Source organism: Plecotus auritus (assembly GCF_963455305.1).
Source record: "Plecotus auritus genome assembly, chromosome: 6".
In the NCBI taxonomy this organism is placed as follows: domain Eukaryota; kingdom Metazoa; phylum Chordata; class Mammalia; order Chiroptera; family Vespertilionidae; genus Plecotus; species Plecotus auritus.
The window spans coordinates 127398027-127417439 of record NC_137773.1 but is presented as its reverse complement, the minus strand read 5'-3'; the positions used below and the strand labels follow the sequence as shown (position 1 = coordinate 127417439).

Below are 19413 nucleotides of genomic sequence, written 5' to 3'. Positions count from 1 at the left end.
CAGTGCTGTATACTTGACAAGGAACTTTCAGCCGAGCCCCAGGGCAGCCTCGCAGAGGAGACAGGGCAGATTCATCTTCATTTAACTGACGAGGAAATGGAATCAGGGCTATTAAGTGACTCACAGACACTACAAACAGAGGCAGGACTCAAATTCAGCTCTGTCTGACTCCACGTCTTCTGGTTTTTGTACTCTGGAGCATTAAGCAATACTGTGACTGGTCTATATGTATGCCAGGACTTCATAAATCCTCCACTTTGGAAGCAAAAATTTGGGGGGAATATAGTCAATAATATTGTGATAACTATGTATGGTGCCAGGTGGGTACTTAAAGTGTCAGGGATGGGGGGCCACTCTGTAAAGTACATCCTTGTCTAACTACTATACTGCACCTCTGAAACTAATACAGAATATATTGAATGCCAACTGTCGTTAATTTTTTTAATAATGATGATACTTTTCCAAAGAGAATAACATACTAAGTTTTGAAGTAGCGAGTCAGATACAGTTCAGTTAAATGGAGAGGAGCTTCTGCCTTAGGCCCCCCGCCCCCCAAGAAACTATTTGTCTTATTATTTATTTGCTTGCTGAAGGACCAGGTGAAACTCTGCCATAAAAGAGAATTTCCGATTTGAGTAGATTGGGAGGCACTAGGCACGCAAGAAAACAGATGCTCAGAGAGGCCAAGGGACTTGCCATTCAAGGTCACCCTTGGGCCAAGCCTGAATCATGACTGACTTCTTTTGGTTTCAGTACTTTTCTGAATCAAGAAATAAACCACTTTAGGTGGCAGTTTGTGAGCTGGGAATTTAGGATTGTTTTAAATATAAAGTTAATTTTACTCGGAGGGTCTTCTCAGAGTCACCTTTTGAATACTGCTTTGTCTTGGGAGAGAAAATGCAAAAGGAGAAAGTGACGGGGTACAGGTAGAGGCCACAGAAGTTCAGTGAGGGAGGCCTCTGCAACCCTCCAATCTCATATTAGTGATCTGCAGACTCTTCCACTGACAACATGCAGCTCAGCAATGCATCCAACGAGACGGCATCTTTCCTATTTCAAATGATAAGTTACTGCAGAGGGCGGGAGAGTAGTCGAGGCAGTGGGCTGCCCCTATAGGCAACTTCTTTGCCACTCCATCTGCTACCCCAAATGCTAAATCTTAGAAACAACACTGCTGTGAAAGATTAAAATATATTTTCTACGACTCGGATGACACCACGTCTTTTGTAGATGCCAAAATAGCTGCTTTGAAAAGAGTTGAAGAAATATCAATTAGGAACTCAGTCGAAGACACAGAAAAATTTATGTATCCCTGCTGGTCGGTCTCCAAAACTAACTGAAATAAAAAGATTGTAATAATGAGAAAATGGAATAGAGAGGCAGGAGATAGGGCTTTTTAATTGCTGTTATTTTCTGAAACTTTGGGATGATGATTAATAGATATAGGTATGAAAATGGGGAAGAAAACAATTTTATGCTATTATAATAAATTCTGGATTTGGGAGCATATTTGCAAGCTTATACATGACTAATAGAACACAGTTTCAAAATCAAAATTTTATTTCTGGTTTATTTATTTTATTTTTTTAGAAAGTCGTCTCCTTAGTGATAAATTTCTCAGTGAAAAAAAAAATTGGTTTAAAAAAAATGATGATGTAAAAAAAGTCCTGAAAATAATACAGTTCAAAAATTTTTTTTCAAGAGAATAAAAATTATACGTGAAGGTAATGAGTAAAGTTCAGAGGCATATTCTTACAAGTTTCATGTATGCAATTTATAATTACACAAAAAAATCACATAATCGTTGGAAATACATTTGAGAAAAATTGCCTTGCAATGCAAGGTAAGCGCCCCCCCCCCCCCCTTTTATTTTTTTTAAAGTCAAATTGATATTTTCCTTTCCAGTTTGGCAAAGTTCAGATTCTTCTGATAAAGTGATTCCAAACCTGAGATAATCAATGCATCTTTTATGAGATGCAGATTAATAAATTATTCCACATAATACTGCTTTGCTTTTTAAGACTATTTTATCTACTATTTTTGATATTTTGGTCTCGGGTACAGAAAAAAAGAAAGAATTTAAAATAAAAATTAGTTGGAATAGATTTAGGATATAGCTGTGCCACTTAAAAAGGAAAATATTTTCATTATATGTATGTTAGTATCAATGATATGTTAAGTATATCATATTAATTACTTAAGTATATCACATTAATAATATGCAGATATATTAACCCTAGGAGCAGGGATGAGGCTTTTCCTCTGTGTAAAGTCATTTCATCATTTCCCTCACCTTTCCCATCTATAAAGTGGAATTCATAACATTTACCTTTTAAAAATGAAGTAATTTATGGTTTGCAGAAGAAAAGAAATTGGGTCCTTTTTAGGCTTCCAACTTTGATAGTATAAAGCCACAAATGTCTCTTCAGGAATCCAGTAACGACATAATAGCAGTCTCTTGAATTTAACCGATTTAAATCTGGGCTTAAAACAGAATTGCAAGAGACATACTCCCTTGCTGGGAGCTGGACTTCCAAACGCCTAATGCATCATAAAAACTTCCCCCAAAGGGTGAAATGCTCTAAATACCACTAAGAAAAAGAAGCCACCCACCCAAACAAACCCTAACCAGTTGAGCTTATGCAAAATCAAGTGGAGTTTATGTACAAATCACTTTAATCTTTCAAAAATAAACGGAAAGGACACATTCCTTTCAGAGACAGGAGCACAGGGTCTTATCTGGGATGGGAGGGAGGCGGATCTTAAAGTCTAGAAACCCAGTCGGGTTTTACAAGTTCTCCACCAGCAGATGCCAAACTCGGTTCCCCTCTTGGGAATATTTCTCATGTAGCAGCTGAAAAGGGGGAAGCTCGGATAAGGAGGCTGGGGAGTTGGATCGTCTCTACTGACAACTTCCTGCCGACTTCTTTCTTTGGGAAGGAAAAACTATCTCGACCCAGGAAATCAAGGACACATTTATCATTGTTAAGGGGGCTCTGTACTGGAGAAAAGAGCTTCTAACAGCAAGGTAAAGAAATATTTCATTTAAAAAAATGTCATTGTGTTTAAATTGCTGTAGACCAAAGAATATACTTGCCAGGCAAGAATAGGAATCATTAAGTCTGTGATCCAAAGTAAGGCGTTGCACCATCTCAAAGAGGGAAGCGTGGTCAAAGTTACAGGGGTTGGACGAGATAAATTCATCCATGCCATGCTTTTGAGCTCTATCTGCGTCTGTTCATTTATACATGTAGAGAGAGACACAATTTAGAAAAACACATCACATTTTCTTTGACATTTCAAATACACAGGAATTCACTAGGCATTACGAACGCTAGCTGTTTCCCATCGCCTCCCACCAACATCCCCAAGATATTCTTTTTACCTTCCCATTGTCAACTTGCATCACTTACTGGTGAGTTTATTGCATTTAGGCAAGAATATATTGGCATCAATATGTTTATCAAATGATCACAACTTTAGTGCCTTTATGCCGTTCTTTAAAGACTAAGCACACGACCGTAACTTCACCTGCTTTTCACCGAACACTGAAAGCAGATCGGATATTTGCTTCGCAAAGCCTATTTAGCTCTGTAGATTTTGAATAGATTCTGCCATTCCAGTGGTTATGTCTAGAGCAATTTCTCTACAATTATTAGGATTATCTGGAAAAGGGTTAGGCTGATTTTCAGCAAAGTGACAATATTTGTATCCACCCCTTCCAAGCCCCCACTGCCAATTTGATTTCACAAAAGGTTTGGGTCCCTGACCTCCAAAATTAAAAAAAATAATAATAATAACAAAAGATTTTCATTGAAACCTGGAGAATAAGTTAAAGGGGATTTAGTTTGGGGTAGTCGGGGACATTGCCTTTGCCTGTGTGTACTCAGCTAGCAAAGCTTATGGAAGAGACAAACCAATGTACTCGGCAAGGGCTATGATCTGCCATTTATTGTGAATTAATAATCTCAATGTATTCACACCTTCCCTTACAGGGTGAAGGCTGTAGGCAAAACCTCCTAGGGGCTAACTAATTAATCTCAATATGTGTAACAAAAGTACTCTACACTCAATCGGCAAAAGAACGCAGAGAATCCAAGCAAATCCTGACGAGGTGGGAATGAAGGTCTGAGGCATTAAAGGAGTCAGCTCACTCCACCTCACATTTGTTCACTCTCCTGATATGCAGACTGCGGAGAAAAGGAATCTTGTTTCAAATCAAGCAAGAGTTTATTCATTCCCTGCCTGCACTGTTCTACTGGAGTGTGGGGGCCTGCCAGGGACCAGGAACGCTGTCAGGGCACAGGGAAAATAGATGTTTGACTTGAGAGGGTGTTTGGATAATATTTTCATACACGGCCTTCATTCCAGGCAGCTTTGTCCCCCTTCCATGCTTGGGGAATGGCTGAAAACTTGGGTTATGGTAGCAGTGTGACTTTAAGATGATGATTTAAGATGACGATTTATTTAAAGTGATGATTTCTCCTCACATTATAGATTTTGTGGATCTAAACAATATATGCACGGAATGTTAGATTTATGCCTCCTTATTGTTAGAATTTTCAAATCTTCAGTCATTTTTCACAGAAGCAGCAAGTGGTCAGTGTTTGAGCAGAGTGCGCTGTTTATGCCCGAGACACCCAGAAGCGACTGTTTCCAGAAGGCATGTGAAGAATGAGTATTTTAATAGCCAAATCGTTCTGTTCGGAGGAGAAAACACAGACTTTTAGAGGGAATATCACATATGCAGAAATTATATTAGAGGATCTGAAAGAATCCTCTTTGCTGTGTTAATTGTCAGATTTGTATTCAAGGAAGTGCTTTCCATGTGAGGTTAGGTGCTGTATTTAGGAGGATTATTTTGTCTGGTTGTGTGGTCTCCAAGTTACTTTCTCCCTTGACTCGGGGTGGCTGGCAAGAGAGGTGGCCAAGAAGTTGGTGCTGGGGACAAAAGCTAGCTGCTTCCAGCGTGTGCGTGCATCTCTGTGTGTGTGTGAGGTGGGGGGTGGGTGGGTGTATGTGCCTCCTCTGGCCCAAGACAAGTGTTTAAAGCTGCTCCGACTTCAGGTCCCCCCTCCCCACAGAATGGCATGCCTGCAATCCAGGGGTATCTCTGCATCCCGCAGCTTCATCCTGTCGGCCACTTTAATTCAGGAGAGACTAACAGGGGGGTGCATGGATTGCTCATCCGGTGGCACCCCCGCCCTGCCTCCCCGTTGGAACAGACAGACGAGGCATTTCTTAGGTAGCACAGCTGCCTGCTTGGGATTTCTCAGAAGGAGGCTGCAAGCTGATTAATCGGCCCAGCCCTTTCTCTGATAGTTTGGCTCAGCTATTTTATTGCTCCCCAATTATGATGGTGCCACCGGTCATTTAGCTCAAAGAGAAGGGGGCTCTTTTGTAGCTGTTAAAAATATGGCATGTGTCTCACGTCTCTTAGTCTTTCTTTTTGGGTTGAACCTCTTGAAAACTTCGCGATGAACTATTTTGCCTGCTGCCCACTCAGGAAACGGATCTGAAAAGGCGACTTGGCTCCTTCGCAAAGACCTGGATGCAGATCCACGCGCCGCCTCCCCACCCACTACAATGCGCCTTCACCTGCCAACTCTCAGCCCAGAGCACATCTGAAGAACAATCTTGGTTTTATGTTTCAACACCGGCTTACCGAAAAACCGGCTTTAGCTGGTTTTCTTTTTAGAAAGTAACCCTATCCACATACAGATTACTTTTCCCATCTTCCTTTCTTTTCTCTCTCTGGGCCCTTCTGTAGAATGAGCCTGGGATGGATGTGGAGGTCTAGATTCAAGTTTAAGCTCCGTTACAAAATAGCCGTGGGCTGCTGGCTGAGAGATCTCTGACCCTCCGCTTCCTGTGTGCAAAATGAGCTGAGCTTTCCGTTCCCTTTCTGCTGTCACTGTTGTTCCACCATCCTTACCATCCCTCGCACACCTTCTATATGTGTGGGATAGAACTTAATGGAGTGGCAATTTCTAGCAAGCAAAAGGAGCTTACACAAAATCATCATTTACTCAGAATTAGGCTCCTAATCTTAATAACGGTTCCAACAACTCAAGAGCACTTATAAGGGTGGCTGGCTCCCGTGGAATCTTTGAGAGTTTCATTGAGCTTGTTATATTCAGAAAAGAGAAAGAGGAGGAGAGGCCGGGAATGCTGTTTTAAGATGTCAGTGGAAGGGATCTGATTTTTAAGTTCCTTTCAAGCAGGGATTTTTTTATTTTTTTGTGTGGTTGTTCTCACTATATTCCCAGAACCTAGACTAGTACCTGGCACATACATATTAATATAATGAGTTTATTTCATCAAAATAAATAAATGCACTCTTTCAACAAGTATTTTCTATTTCTTGATTTCTTGGAATGTTGACATACTCAATTCAATGGGAACAAGTTTACTGAAGCTAAAATAGCAGGTGGTTAAGTGGGTGGGCTTAGGGGTTCACAGACTGACTTTGAGGCCAGCTCTGCCTTTATGAGCATGACACGAGGCAGGTTGATTCATATTTCTGAGTGCCATTTTCCTCACCTGCACGCTGAGCTTAGTGTTTGAGTCTCCCCTCAGGGTGCTGTGGAGAGGCTCGAGGAGAAGGGGCTGGGAAGCGCTGGAGCCTGGCACAGGGTAAGTGCTCAGTACACTGTCCCTGCGAGTGAATGAACAGGCTTCTTCGTGCTCCCAAAGCCATCTTGTTAATGTGCTTAGGGAGTGAAGGCTGTCTCCAAACTGAAAGCTACTGTTAGTCACAGGTTGCTTCTTAAACTGTTTTGTTGCTCTGAAGCTGGGAGTCCTTTCCAATCACTCCACATTATGCTCCTCCTGGCCACTGTATAGCCAACTCCTATGTCCTGTCTTTGTGTTTTTGCTGGGGTAGTTCCAGTTTCTCTGTGGAGTCCCTTGGTGGGTAATATGTTCCTTGAGGGCAAGTTTCTGATCTGTAATTTTCCCTGCCAGCTCCCAGAGGAGCTGGGCCCTTCGGAGGTGTTCACTAATGGACTTATTCTGACACTTCCACCCCAGGAAACTTCCCACTGACTTGAATAAGGAGTCACACACATGGGGATTCAGATGGCATCTTGCAAATCCCAAAGTGGGAACATGTGCTCTTAGGGGAAAAAATCTCATAGAAGGAAACAGAATTGTAGGTGCAGGTGTCTTTGGCTACCGTTCAGACTGTCTGCCTGTGTCTCCATACATGTCTAGGACCATATGCATTACATATGTTGTCTATTTTAAAATAAAACACTGCAGTGGTCCAGCTGTTCCAAATTCTGTTTCAAAGAACTTGTGGGTGCTTCCCAAGCAACACCATATAGTCATTCTTGCACTGTCCCAGACTGTTCTCCTACACTGCCAAACATTAAAAATTAAATGCTCTTTGCAATTCCATTTCCCCCTCTACAAACAATTGGATGTGGTTGACTAAAAAAAAAATGAAAACTCCAATGTTGACATTAACAAGGGGGAAATAGCCCAGAGCCAAAGTATAAGAAAGTTAATTCTTGAATTCAGGACACCTTGGGATCACTTCCTTTGCCAATGTTTGGCAGGTGTCAGTAGAATGAAAATGAATTTTAACAGTAGGGTGAGCAAATTAGAGAACTAGGAGAGTCAACTGGCTGCTTAAAACTTCAATGATGTTTGTATTATCTCTTGCTTTAGGGAGATGCATACCCATGCTCTTATTATTATTACTATTCGTCATTATTATTATTATTATTTAGAAATCAAAGATTGACGACTGCATTTTACGGATTGACTTTAATCTTTGCCCTTTACCTTTTCCAGCCCTGGTTGGGCAGCTCCTAACTTGTGCTCGGTTGGCAAGGGCTCCAAATGTACTGCAATGGGCTATGCATCTGTATAGGACCTGCAGCTCAGGCATAATCCAACACATCTTTCCAACAATGCTGCTTGTTTCACTTCTGGGGATTAGCTGCATCAGGAATGCGAAGTCCTTTATGGCATAGGCATAGGACACTGACTTCAGACTAAACTTAGATGGGTAAAGCTGGTACTGGCACCTAACTGCACTCGGAAACTTAGCGCACTATCAGCGGTATCGACGGCACAAGTGCAGGCTGATGGACATGGAGACTTATGGAAGGAGTGCTTCCAAGTGGAAACTAACCAAATCCTTTAACCCAGGTTTGCTGAGAAACAATTTTGGTTTGTCATTTAAGCGATGTTGGAAAAATATCTATTGATTAAATTCAAGTGATGTTCCTGATTGACCACCCTACCATTTATAGTGTTCTGTAATTGATCTTGATGTTTGATATTCTCAACCATGTTATGTTTGATATTTTTCCCCATCCCCCCCTTCACAATGGGAATATGTATATGATATTTTTTCATGATTTCTTGTCTTAATAACAAGCATAATGTGATTTTGTTTCAGATATAACCATTTTTAGAGAAGTTTGCAATAAGTTCTACCAAATAAATGTAATTTTCTTGGGGAGAATAATAGAGCTTTCAGTTTTTCATTCTATTGAGATTTTCTTTTGTTCTAACAGCTGAAAGAATGAAGACAAAAGTTCAATCTCTCTATTTTGTAATATTACATTTTGGGACTTTTTGTGGGCTGGAGAAAAAGAAATTCTGCTGCTGAGAATAATTATGATTGTATTAATAAGCTGTCTGAGAGAGGCTCCTTTCTTTAATGAATCCCTTTTACAATAAGCTGGAGGTAGCTGTTTTATCTCTGAAATTCAGAGCACAGTTATGGCTGTTGTGACTCCGGATGGATGCTAGAGGCAAGAGAATAGCTAATGTAACTAAAGTCACTGTGAACCCAAACTGCAAATTAAAAGGTGACTTTGTGTCTTTCTTATATGGAAAATGTGTACTTGTCATATCTGCTTGACAGTACAAGAGTGAATGTATGGTTTGGACAATAACGAACAATGACAGTAGTCAACCTCATCAGAAGACATGAAATAAAGAAGTGACAATGATTAATGGCAGCTGGCTGTTCACAGAATTTTCGAGAAGAGTTTTTCTTGGCATGATCAAGTAACCAGGGGATGTTGCTGTGCCCCTCCTGAGCTCTGCGCAGCAAACAGAAGACTGGTCCTCCCATGCCTGCTGCCCTTGAGAATCAACTCAATCCCTTCCTAGTCCCTTGGACTAAATCAAGCTAACTGCATGGCCAACAGAGGATGGCTTCTTCAGGAGCTATGAAGGGCACAATGAATTTTGCAGAAACTTTGAATTAAAAACTATTATGGCATATATGCATACTAACCCATGGACACAGACAACAGTGTGGTCAAGGCCTGGGGAGGGGGTGGGAGTGAGGTGGAGAAGGGCATTGGGGGGATAAAAGGGGAACATGTGTAATACTTTCACCAATAAAGATAAATGTTTTAAAAACCTATTATGGCAATACACAATACACACAAGGGGATAAACATGTGATGTGTATTTCAATGTTAATTTTTATAATTCTTTTTAAAACAACTGCTTTGAATAAAAATCATAACAGAGTTTTTGTTAATGATTTCATAATAAAGAAATGATAGTTAATTTTCTCTGCTGTAGTTATTACATCTTCAATTAATTTGCAGAATACTTGATGTTTTTATATTCCCTACAACATGAGCAAAAATAAGTTCACTCTAGTTGGCTGAATTAATATGTTAAATGTGCCTGAAGTAGTTAATAAAGAAATGAAGCTTCATTTAACATGGTCTATTTAGGTCATATCATGGTATTTGGAAAATTTGGGGCCTGATTGTGGAGATTTGTTCCTTTAAAAGTTCATTTTCTTTTACAATGAGAAGGAAACTGATTTACAGTGTGGTTTGGGGTCATGCAAATTAAGTTAATATTGAATTAATTCTTTGATATCACACTCCTGCAATGTAGCAACTGCAAGTTGACAATACAAGAATATATAGCAAAAACCTCAGGAGATAAAACTGTAGAAAGGAATTAAGGCAAATGAGTATCTGGAAATCTACTAGGATAGCAATGCGTTATTGTGAAAATACATGTAAATTTACGCAGAACAAAATCCATTCAGCCATCTATTCATCCATCCTTTCTTTCATTCTTTAAAAAAAGTAAAGCAAAACCCTAAATTCCCACTAAGTTTACATTCTATGGTAAGCTTTTAAAAATGCCTCATGAGACATTCAAAGGAAATAAAGTTACATTATTTATCTGCTTGGAGTGTTAAAAAAAATCTGTCTGCTAGCCAGGGGTACATTTATGCAAAATAAATGAAAAAAATAAAGGGGAAAAGAAAGCAAATTCAAGAAACAAATAGAATTAGAAGAAGGACTATTATTACATGATCAGGAAAAATGATATGACCTACGACTTCTAAATTAGCATTCAAAATACTGAAGTACATATTTGCCTGCTCTCTTGACCAATTTTTCTTGCTCCCTCTAATGTCAAGTCTGCCTCAAGACAATTTTTGGTAGTCAGGTTTTTCTACGTGAACAAAGAAACTGTATACTCTCTTTTATTCATAACTCAAATAGTTAAAAAAAAAGATTTCCTAAGCTTTAGGTTTTGCTCTTTCAGGAGTATTTTTAGAAAAATTAATACAAATACAAGTGATGTTGAAGAATTTACTGTTGTCATTGTTCTTGGGGGAGTAGCAGAGAGACATTCGAGACCAGAAGTCAAAGCCCTCCCTGGCACTGTGAGATTGTGAACAAGCTACATGGACGCAACCCAGTCCTTACTTTCCTGTTTTTGTGTGTGGTAGTCCCATGCAGTACTGCTCTCCTTTCAAAATTAGTCCTCCATTGGGTCTTACTTAGAGCACACCCTCAAGCCAGGTAGAATTCATTCTTTAGTGTTCAATTAAGACATTTACTTTATTAATGGCATTCTGCAATTTCTTAAAGTTTTGTTCCGTTTCCTACCCCACCTTTCTATTTGTTAAGGCATCTATGGTTACCACACCACTGGGACACTGACCATTCCAGTCTTTGGGATGGGAAAGGAAAAACAAAAGCAGCAACACAGTGTCAGAGAGCAGGATGATCTGTTTTCAGGCATTAAGCAGTCAGGTGGCTGTGAATTCCATGAAACAAGGGCATTATGTGCCATTTTGTTGTGATGTTGATTAATATTCTTGGAATGAAAAAAATGAAATGTTAATAGTTGGCTTTACTCGGAGGATCATTTGATGCCAATATGAAAGCCAAGGAGAGGAGGCAATTATGCACACGTCACATGCATCCTAGTTTCAGTATGAAGCTTACATTTCAAACCTGAGGTCAGGAAAATAACATGAAAAATTTTACTACAAAGTCTAGACAGGAGAAAGATATAAGAGGAGAGGGAGGAAGCACATTGCAGGTGTCAGATAATCTAGTCTGATTATCTGAGCTGTGCTAGCTATAGGGGAACACTTACCCTTCAGTCCAGCTAGAAGTTAGCAGGGTAAGAAGGAACAAACCAGAATAACATAAAGACTAGCAACAAGGCTCAGGAAAGCAGACAGGAGTTCTAACCTAGCAGCTAAAGTTCCTGGGTTTGAGCAAAGATTGAACAAGAAAACTTAAATGAAACAAAACAAAACAAAAACAAAAATTAACCCCTCCCCCACAAACCAACAGTAACCAAGACCCCTCTAACTGTGGAAGACTGTTCAGGTGGAAGCAAAAATAGAACAATTCTCAAAAACACTGAACTTTGGGGATCTATGATGTGATAAACAGTTATTAATTGCAAAACAGACATTAAAATGAGACTCATTGCAAGTGATATATCAATCAATTGACCAAATACAAAGCTTAAAATACCACCCCCTCCCCCTCTGAGGTCTGATTTTCTCCATTCCTCTAACACAGGGATCAGGTGTCTCCATAAGAGGCCGTTGACATAATAAATTGTGGCAACACTCAAATACAGATTTGGACATAGTTTCCAAGGTAAGCACTATTGGCCTTAAAATTGGAAAATTGCAATTAGTTGTTTAAAAAAGTTGCTTAACTAGGCACTGACTTAATTTTTCTCAAGTTTTAACCTAAAGGGGGGGGGGATTAAATCAACAACACACATCAAAAAAACCACAAAAGAACAAAAAAGTTAAGGTTTGGTGGGACCCTCCCAAAATCATTGTAGAGTCATACAAACTAATGAATAGCAGGATCTATTTTTTCCGGTATTTACAGTTGAATATAAATACTCCACTCCACTCTTTCTTAGACATGTCTTTTCATTCTGAAATTGAGCTTTTGAAATTGCAAAAACTAAAAACTGCACCCAGAAGTTCGTTAAACTGAATTTAGAAAGACCCAAATAAACTCACAATTACTCCCAAGTTTCCCATTCTGTAAAATGTTCCATTCTCGAGTTTCCCTTGAACAGACAGTGATGTGACAGGACTGGAGTGTTTATTTTTTTCTACCCCCAAAGTCCTCTCCCATTTATCTGTAGCTTCCCTTTGCCATGTAAATACTAATAAAGTAATTGCAAAGTTAACTCATTGAAAGTCATTCTTAAGAATTATTTACTTGCAAGAATGATGAATACTTTGAACATATATTCAAAGACAGGATTTGATGAGGTGTGTACAGAATAAAGTATTTAACAATGACCCTTACCTTTCGGAAGTCAAGGAAACCTTTTTAAAATGCAATACTTGATAGTTTGACTCTTTTTGTTAGAGAATCTGTGTTTGACTTAAAGTATGTGATGAGACACAAAGCAAATGGGTGTCGAGACTGAGAAGGTACGTGGAAGATCAACATTTTCCACCTGTTACTGTGCTGGGATTGTTGTTCATTTCCCTATAAGCTGGCTTTGTAGGACCAGGTGATCAGTCTGCACCAGCTTGCCCAGGACTGAGGACACAGGCCTGGAGACACAGGATTTAGTGCTAAAACCAGGGAAGTCGTGGGCAAATCTGGATGAGTTGGTTGCCCTTAGGTTTGACTAATCCCTTTGATAGTGACAGTTTAAATTTAACAAATAAAATGCAGCTGGGAAGTAATTGTGATGTAAGTCTAATAAAATTATGACCCCTAGCCATTTTGGGGGTATATGTATAACCACTCATGGTATCACAGAATGTAACATTCCTGGTTCCCTTTTTGATCTTTCTTATGGGTTTCATATACTCATAACTGCAGGTGATCAGGTGCGGAGTTGGGTTGGTTGGATCCTGACCTGTTACCTCTTTGGGCTTCTAAGTCATGAGAGCAGACGCCTCACTGGCTGGTACCCTGGAATAGTGAAGTGGCTGAACCAGCAAATAGATTGAATCTGGAGTAGTATTGAGGCTCTGTTTCCAGGGTAGTAAAGGAACTATGGGGTTACTGGGTTCAACACTGTTGGCTAAGCTCTGGGTAAGGATTGTCACTTATTACAGGGTGGTGGTGTACTGTTGTGTAGATTGGGTGCTGCACAGATCAATAGGGGCCATTCACAGTTTTGTCTGTGTGAAAAATGCCTCCCGCAGCACCCTGTGCATGGCTGGCAGTGGTGGCCTTGTTCTTACAGAACCTGGTGGGTGTGGTTGGGCCTCACACTCTTTGGAGAACCCCCATTCTTGGGTAGCGATTGAGGAGGCAATAGAGAAGAAGAAGGTGGCTTCACCAGCCAGGCCCTGATAAATACCAGAGGCATGAGTTATCTGACCTCACGCATCTCAAAGCCTACCTTCCATGCTCTCTAATGAAAGTACAAACGGGGGAGTGACATACATCAAGTTCCTGTATACCCAACCGAGTCTTCCTGCTGATGCTGATGACTAGCACTTCAACTTCAAGCCAAATGAGTCCTGCCCACAGAGGGAAATCTAAGTCAAGAGCCCCTAAGTGTTTCCATGAGGAGACATCCATCCACAGCTCCCATCAGCCGTACCTTGTTTTATCAGTATTACTCCTGAACGTCCTTCCTCTTTCCTACTCTAGTGAGGAAATAGTGGGCTAAACACAAACCAAGTAATAATGTTTTAATCAGGGCAGATGAGAGAACAGACACACTGGATGTAAGGTGAAATGACTTCAGGAAAAAATGGAGATTATTTGGAAATAACACTTGAATTTTCCAAATATTACCTGAGATACATGTTTTATGAGATTGAATGGGATGGAGGTTATAATTAGGAAACTTTTCTGCTGATACACAAGGTAACTCCCTTTCAGAGGGGGTGTTATTTCTAAATGTATTAAAAAGGAGCCTGTTGGGTCTGGATTGTGTGGCTCAGTGGTTGAGCATCGACCGACCCATCAACCAAGAGGTCATGGTGAGATTCCTGGTCGGGGCACATGCCTGGGTTCCAGGCTCGATCCCCAGTGAGGGATGTGCAGGAGGCAGCATATCGAGGATATTTCTCTCAAATAATTTATGTTTCAATCTCTTTATCCCTCTCCCTTCCTCTCTCCCTAAAAATCAACAAAATAATATTTAAAGAAATATATTTTTAAAAGGAGCCTGTTGGGCAAGGTGAAAGGAGGATTTCCACCCCATAGTTGTAGTTTTTTTAATTAAATAAATATTGGATATGGTTTATCTCAACCAACAACTAAACCGTTAAAAAGAGATGATGCCTGCTCTCTTTATAGCTATGAAACCTGAATGCCACAAGAAGAAAGTGGGGACATTGGGGTGGTTATAGTCAGAAGGGCTGTCCCTTCTCCCCATTCCCTCCTCAACCTTTTCCTCATTGTTTTGGGATTTTTGCATGGAAATCTACAGTGGCTGTGTGATTACTTACAATGTTCCACAGTGAATGCATCTTCCTTTAAGAACCATCAGTATTAGACAGAAATTCCTGGGAGCACCTGATTAATAGTATTTGTCATACAAAAAGAGTTTTTCTCCATCAGCAAAGATGTTACAAGGTTTAAGAGGATATTCTCATTAGACAGAAATGGGCATGCCAGTGGAATTCATTGGCAAGAGCATTTATCTCTATTTAGTTGCTGTAGCTGCAAAATTATTCCATCCATATCCACATTTCGTTTAAGAGCAACTTAAGGAGAAGGACTATGTCAGAGCGCTGTGCTAACAGCCAGGTTTGTGCTGTGGGCCTTCACACTTGCTTTCCCTTCTGCTACACTTCTTTTGCTGCAGATGTTTGTGAGACTGACTCCCCATCATTTGGATTTATACTCAGATCGACTGTCTAATATCCCCTCTCCTCACTCAGTCACTGGGCATGACATTCTTCATGGTATCTTTCAGTGTCTGAAACGATCTTATATCTTTGCTGACTTGCTTGCTATGTAGACTCCTCCACTGGGATGCAGGTATCTTGAGAGCAGGGACCTCGACTGTCTTTCTCATTAGTGTGTCTCATCACCTAGGTAGTTGCTCAGTGAACCAGACGGAATGGGTGGGTTCAATGCTAAAGTAAGGAATCGCCATGATTATAGCTAAAAGCGACTTGTCCCTGAGCTATCTCTAATTGACTTGATAATCAGGGAAAGGCAAAAGTCACTATTTTGTTTGTAACAAAAATAAATTATTTTATTGGGTGCTTTATGTTTCCAATGTTGCTATCTTCTCTGTTTTAAACCGAATTTCACCTGACCCTGAGCATCAGAAGGCTCGGGAGAGAAAAAAACTCTCCTAGTAGCAAGAAGACATGGCAAAGAGGAAAGAAATTAAAATGCATGTAGAGGTAAGAGGAGAAGAAACTGGAAGAGAACAGGGGCTATTTAAGGAGATGGTTTCACATTTTGGGTTTTGGTGTTTTAGCTCAGAATGGGATTTTAGGTACCCTGGTTTTTCTTTGTTTGTTTGTTTCCACTGCATGTGGTAATGTCATCATTTATTTTTAAATGATTCTAGGTTGCAGATTTACATTATTTTTCAAATCAAACCCTATTTTAATAGGAAGAAATGAGGCAAGGACATGCACAATCTACTATTTTTGAAGGACTCAAGCAAATACATGTTTAGTTGTGAATTCCAAACTCTCACAAAGAGATACAAATCCACCTAAAATATACTTCCCTTTGTTTAGTCCTTAAAGTGTCAAGTATTGCACTTTAAAATTACTTTCATCTAACATTTTTGCCCCAACGTTTCCCCCTGGACTTACTGTGGGTTTTTTCCAGCAAACATGATTTTATGAATCTTTCATATTAAAGCAACTAGGTTCTTCTAATTCAGCTTTGGAGATTGCCTCTACAGAACTATTTTGAGCAAATGGCAGATCTACTTACAGAATTGGGATATGGGGGCATCCAGCTGGGGCACGTTCCCTCCCTTGGCGTTGAGTTTCTGCACTTGGGTCGGGGGCACAGGCTTGTGTGACTGCCCGGTGGCCCGGTACATGGCTTGGACCCACAGGATGCGATCTTGCTCATCATCACTTGCAAATATCACGGTGTCTCCTTCTTTGACTGCATTGAAGAAGGCTCGGCCACCTTCCAAACCTGGAACAAAAGGAATAAAAACGACTAAGCTGAGCTCAATGTTCTTGGCCGGACTGAGCCCTGAGAATGGTAGATTCTGCTGCTTTTCCTTGGGCCAGAGAGGGCAGGAGCAATTGATTTGACTCTAGTGGGAAGTAAGGCTGCTGCCACTTGGCCAGAGGGAGCCCATGATGGTAAAGAGGCAGCTTTGAGCATGGCTTTTGTCTCTGTCTTGGTGTGGGGCCAGAATTATCAAGCGGCTGCCTACTGGCTGGGTAAACGTCTGCCTATACATATACTATCATTTTCCTCATCTTTCAAACAAATAAACAACAACAAAAATATCTCTTGACCCATACGTCTCCCTTCTCCTTACTGCAGCAGGAGATATATACCAGGGTTGCTCAGATTTTAGTGCAGGTGTGAGTCTCCTGGGCATCTTGTTAAAATGCAGCTTCTGATTCAGAGAGTCTGCATTTCTAACAAGTTCCAGACTATGCAAGGACCAAACTTCCAATACTGAGGGTCTCTTTCTATTCTGCTCACAGCCCCTCCAAGCTGGCTATTGCCCCACCAAAACTGACAAGGTCCCCAGTGACTTGCTGAATCTGATGGTCAATTCAAAGTCCTTATTTTATTCCATCCATCTACTTATCAGCCAGATGTGACACTCACTCCATTCTGTTGGAAATGCTTTCTTCACTTGGCTTCAAGTTCACCTGATTTCTTCCCCGTCCCTGGCTGATGCGCATCAGTCTTGTTTGGGGATCCTCCTCTCCTCCTGCCTCTTAAATGTTGGAGCATCCTGGGGTTTTGTTTTTGGACCTCTTCTTTATCTGCACCCTGTCTTCCAGTGATGCCATCTACTCTCAAATACCAGGAACATGCTCACGGTCCCTACGTTTCTACTCCACCCTGGACATCTCCCTTTGAATTGCAGGCCTGAATACCTAATGGTTTTCTTGACTTCTCCATGTTTATTATATACAATACTGAACTGGTCTCCCGAATGCCTCCCCATCTCAGTAAAGCTAGCGCATCACTCTAGTTGCTTAAGCCCACAGCTCACTTCATACTGCTCACTCTCTCTTACTACTCACTTCCAGGGGAATTCTCATGGCCATCAATTCTTTAGGACATTATACCAGAACTTGGCCCCTTCTTCCACCCCTAGTGCTGCTACCCTGAATCGAGCCATGCTCACCTCTCATTGGGATTATTTTACAGCCTCCTTCCTGCTCTGTCTGCCCTCATCCTCTAGAGTTGAGGGTAATTGGTTGAGCACAAGAGTCAGGTCATGTCACTCCTCTGCTCAAAACCTGCCAGTGATTCCACATTTCATGCAGGAAAAGTCCAGGTTCTGGCAAGGCCTGCAAGGTCCATGTGAGTTGACCCTCCACTACTTCTACTCTCATCGCTTACTCTCTCTTTCTCTCATGCACATATATGAACTCACTTCATGGTGGCCACGCTGGCCTCTTGTAATTCCTTGAACCACTCCAGGTATGTTCTCACCTCAAGACCTTTGCACTTGCTGTTTCCTGTGCCTAGATCACTCTTCCTCTAGACATCTGTATGATTCACACCCTCACTTCCTTCATGTCTTTGCTCAAATGTCAAATTCTTGTTCAAGCTTTCACTGATCTCTGCCCTCTTTACTCATCTCTCTTAGCTTGCTTCTTTTTTCTCCATAGTTCTTATCACTATCTTACAAGCTAAATAACTTACTTTACTTCATAAGGACTGGGAGGTTTTGTCTGTTTTGTTCACTGATGTGTCCCTTATACCTAGAATAGTACATGGCACATAGTAGGTGCTCAACAAATACTTCTTGAGTGAATGAATGCTCTAAGGTCCATCATTTCCCAGGGGAAGTTCTCAAGGTTAACATTTAGAGTAAGGGAGGTGGAAGCCTCTCTGAACTCAGGCCACAGTTACATCGTGTCTGTCAACATATTCCAAAAGCTGGTGTTTTGGGGTTACTGGGAACTCAGTGGCCAGATATAAAGCTTCATATCTTCATCAGGTTCCTTATCATCCTCCCAATTATAAGTTAAAACTGAGAGGATGATTGGAGTGATTAGCAGCCCCAAATTTCCAGCAAGTCTCAGCCACTAATCTGCTTGACATTTGGCATTGAACTAGGTGATGCATGGACTTTGCCATCATGTTGATAATATTAACCCAGGAGTCCATTCCACAAGAGTTGTGTATGTTCGCAGTTTTGCACTTAGAGTTTCCAGGGATTCTAGAACAACAGGGGCTACTCCTTTATATGGAGGGTCTGATAGTACAGCATTTTTAATGAAAGATCTTGGGTGGTTATAATTATGGGGGGATATTTTTCCTAGTTTTTTAAGGAGGGTTTTTTAGAATGTGCCAATTGGGTAGGCTAATGTACAGTGAGCAAGCTGGGAAAACCTGATGAAATGGATGGATGACATGATAAGAAGGAAAATTCTGGAGGGGGCAAGAGAAAGATGAAGATCTTTGAGGGACGATTGAAGCCCTGAGAAGCGAGCAAGATGGTGCTCAAAGGAGAGTGGCCATCAGACCTGCTGCAGATCAGGCTCCCGTGGGATAAGCTGCTTTGATCTGTCAGTGAATGCCAGGTAGACACCACTGGTAGGAACTTTCCCTCCCCGCTCCCCCCGCCTCTCCCAGGGCTGCAGCTAAGGTCACAAAGTCCGTTCACAGGTTGCCTCAAAGTGCAGAGGTAGAGAGAGAAGGATGCCAAGAAGTTTTCAGATTTGTATTTAATCCTCCCAATAGCCCTCTAAGGTAAGTACATTATTTCCATTTTGTGAATGAGGAAATGGAGTCACAGAGAAGGCGATAACTAGCCCATGAACTCAAAGCAGGCCTGTGAGCATCAGAGGTGAGCTTCTGGTCCCCGCTATCTAACTTCAGGGCTGATGACTGTGACCACTGGGCTGCATGGCCAGACCACACGGCCAGGCACACAGACTGATGACCATGACCACTGGGATGCACGGCTGGGCCACACGGCCAGACACACAGAGCTGAGGACTGTGACCACTGAGCAGCACAGCTGAACCAC

The 19413-nt window shown here is 41.1% G+C and overlaps 1 protein-coding gene across 16 annotated transcripts in view; it reads right to left on the bottom strand.

Moving 5' to 3' along the window:
* The window catches only part of CADPS (calcium dependent secretion activator), a 459193-nt gene that overhangs the window by 133349 nt on the left and 306431 nt on the right, over nt 1-19413 (bottom strand). For all 16 annotated transcript variants that reach the window (XM_080671526.1, XM_080671528.1, XM_080671527.1 and 13 more), the window contains exons 11-12: nt 16161-16373; nt 3098-3234 (exon numbers count right to left, since the gene is read on the bottom strand). In XM_080671526.1, the coding sequence (XP_080527652.1) occupies nt 3098-3234; nt 16161-16373 (350 nt within the window). The remainder of the gene's footprint in view (nt 1-3097; nt 3235-16160; nt 16374-19413) is intronic.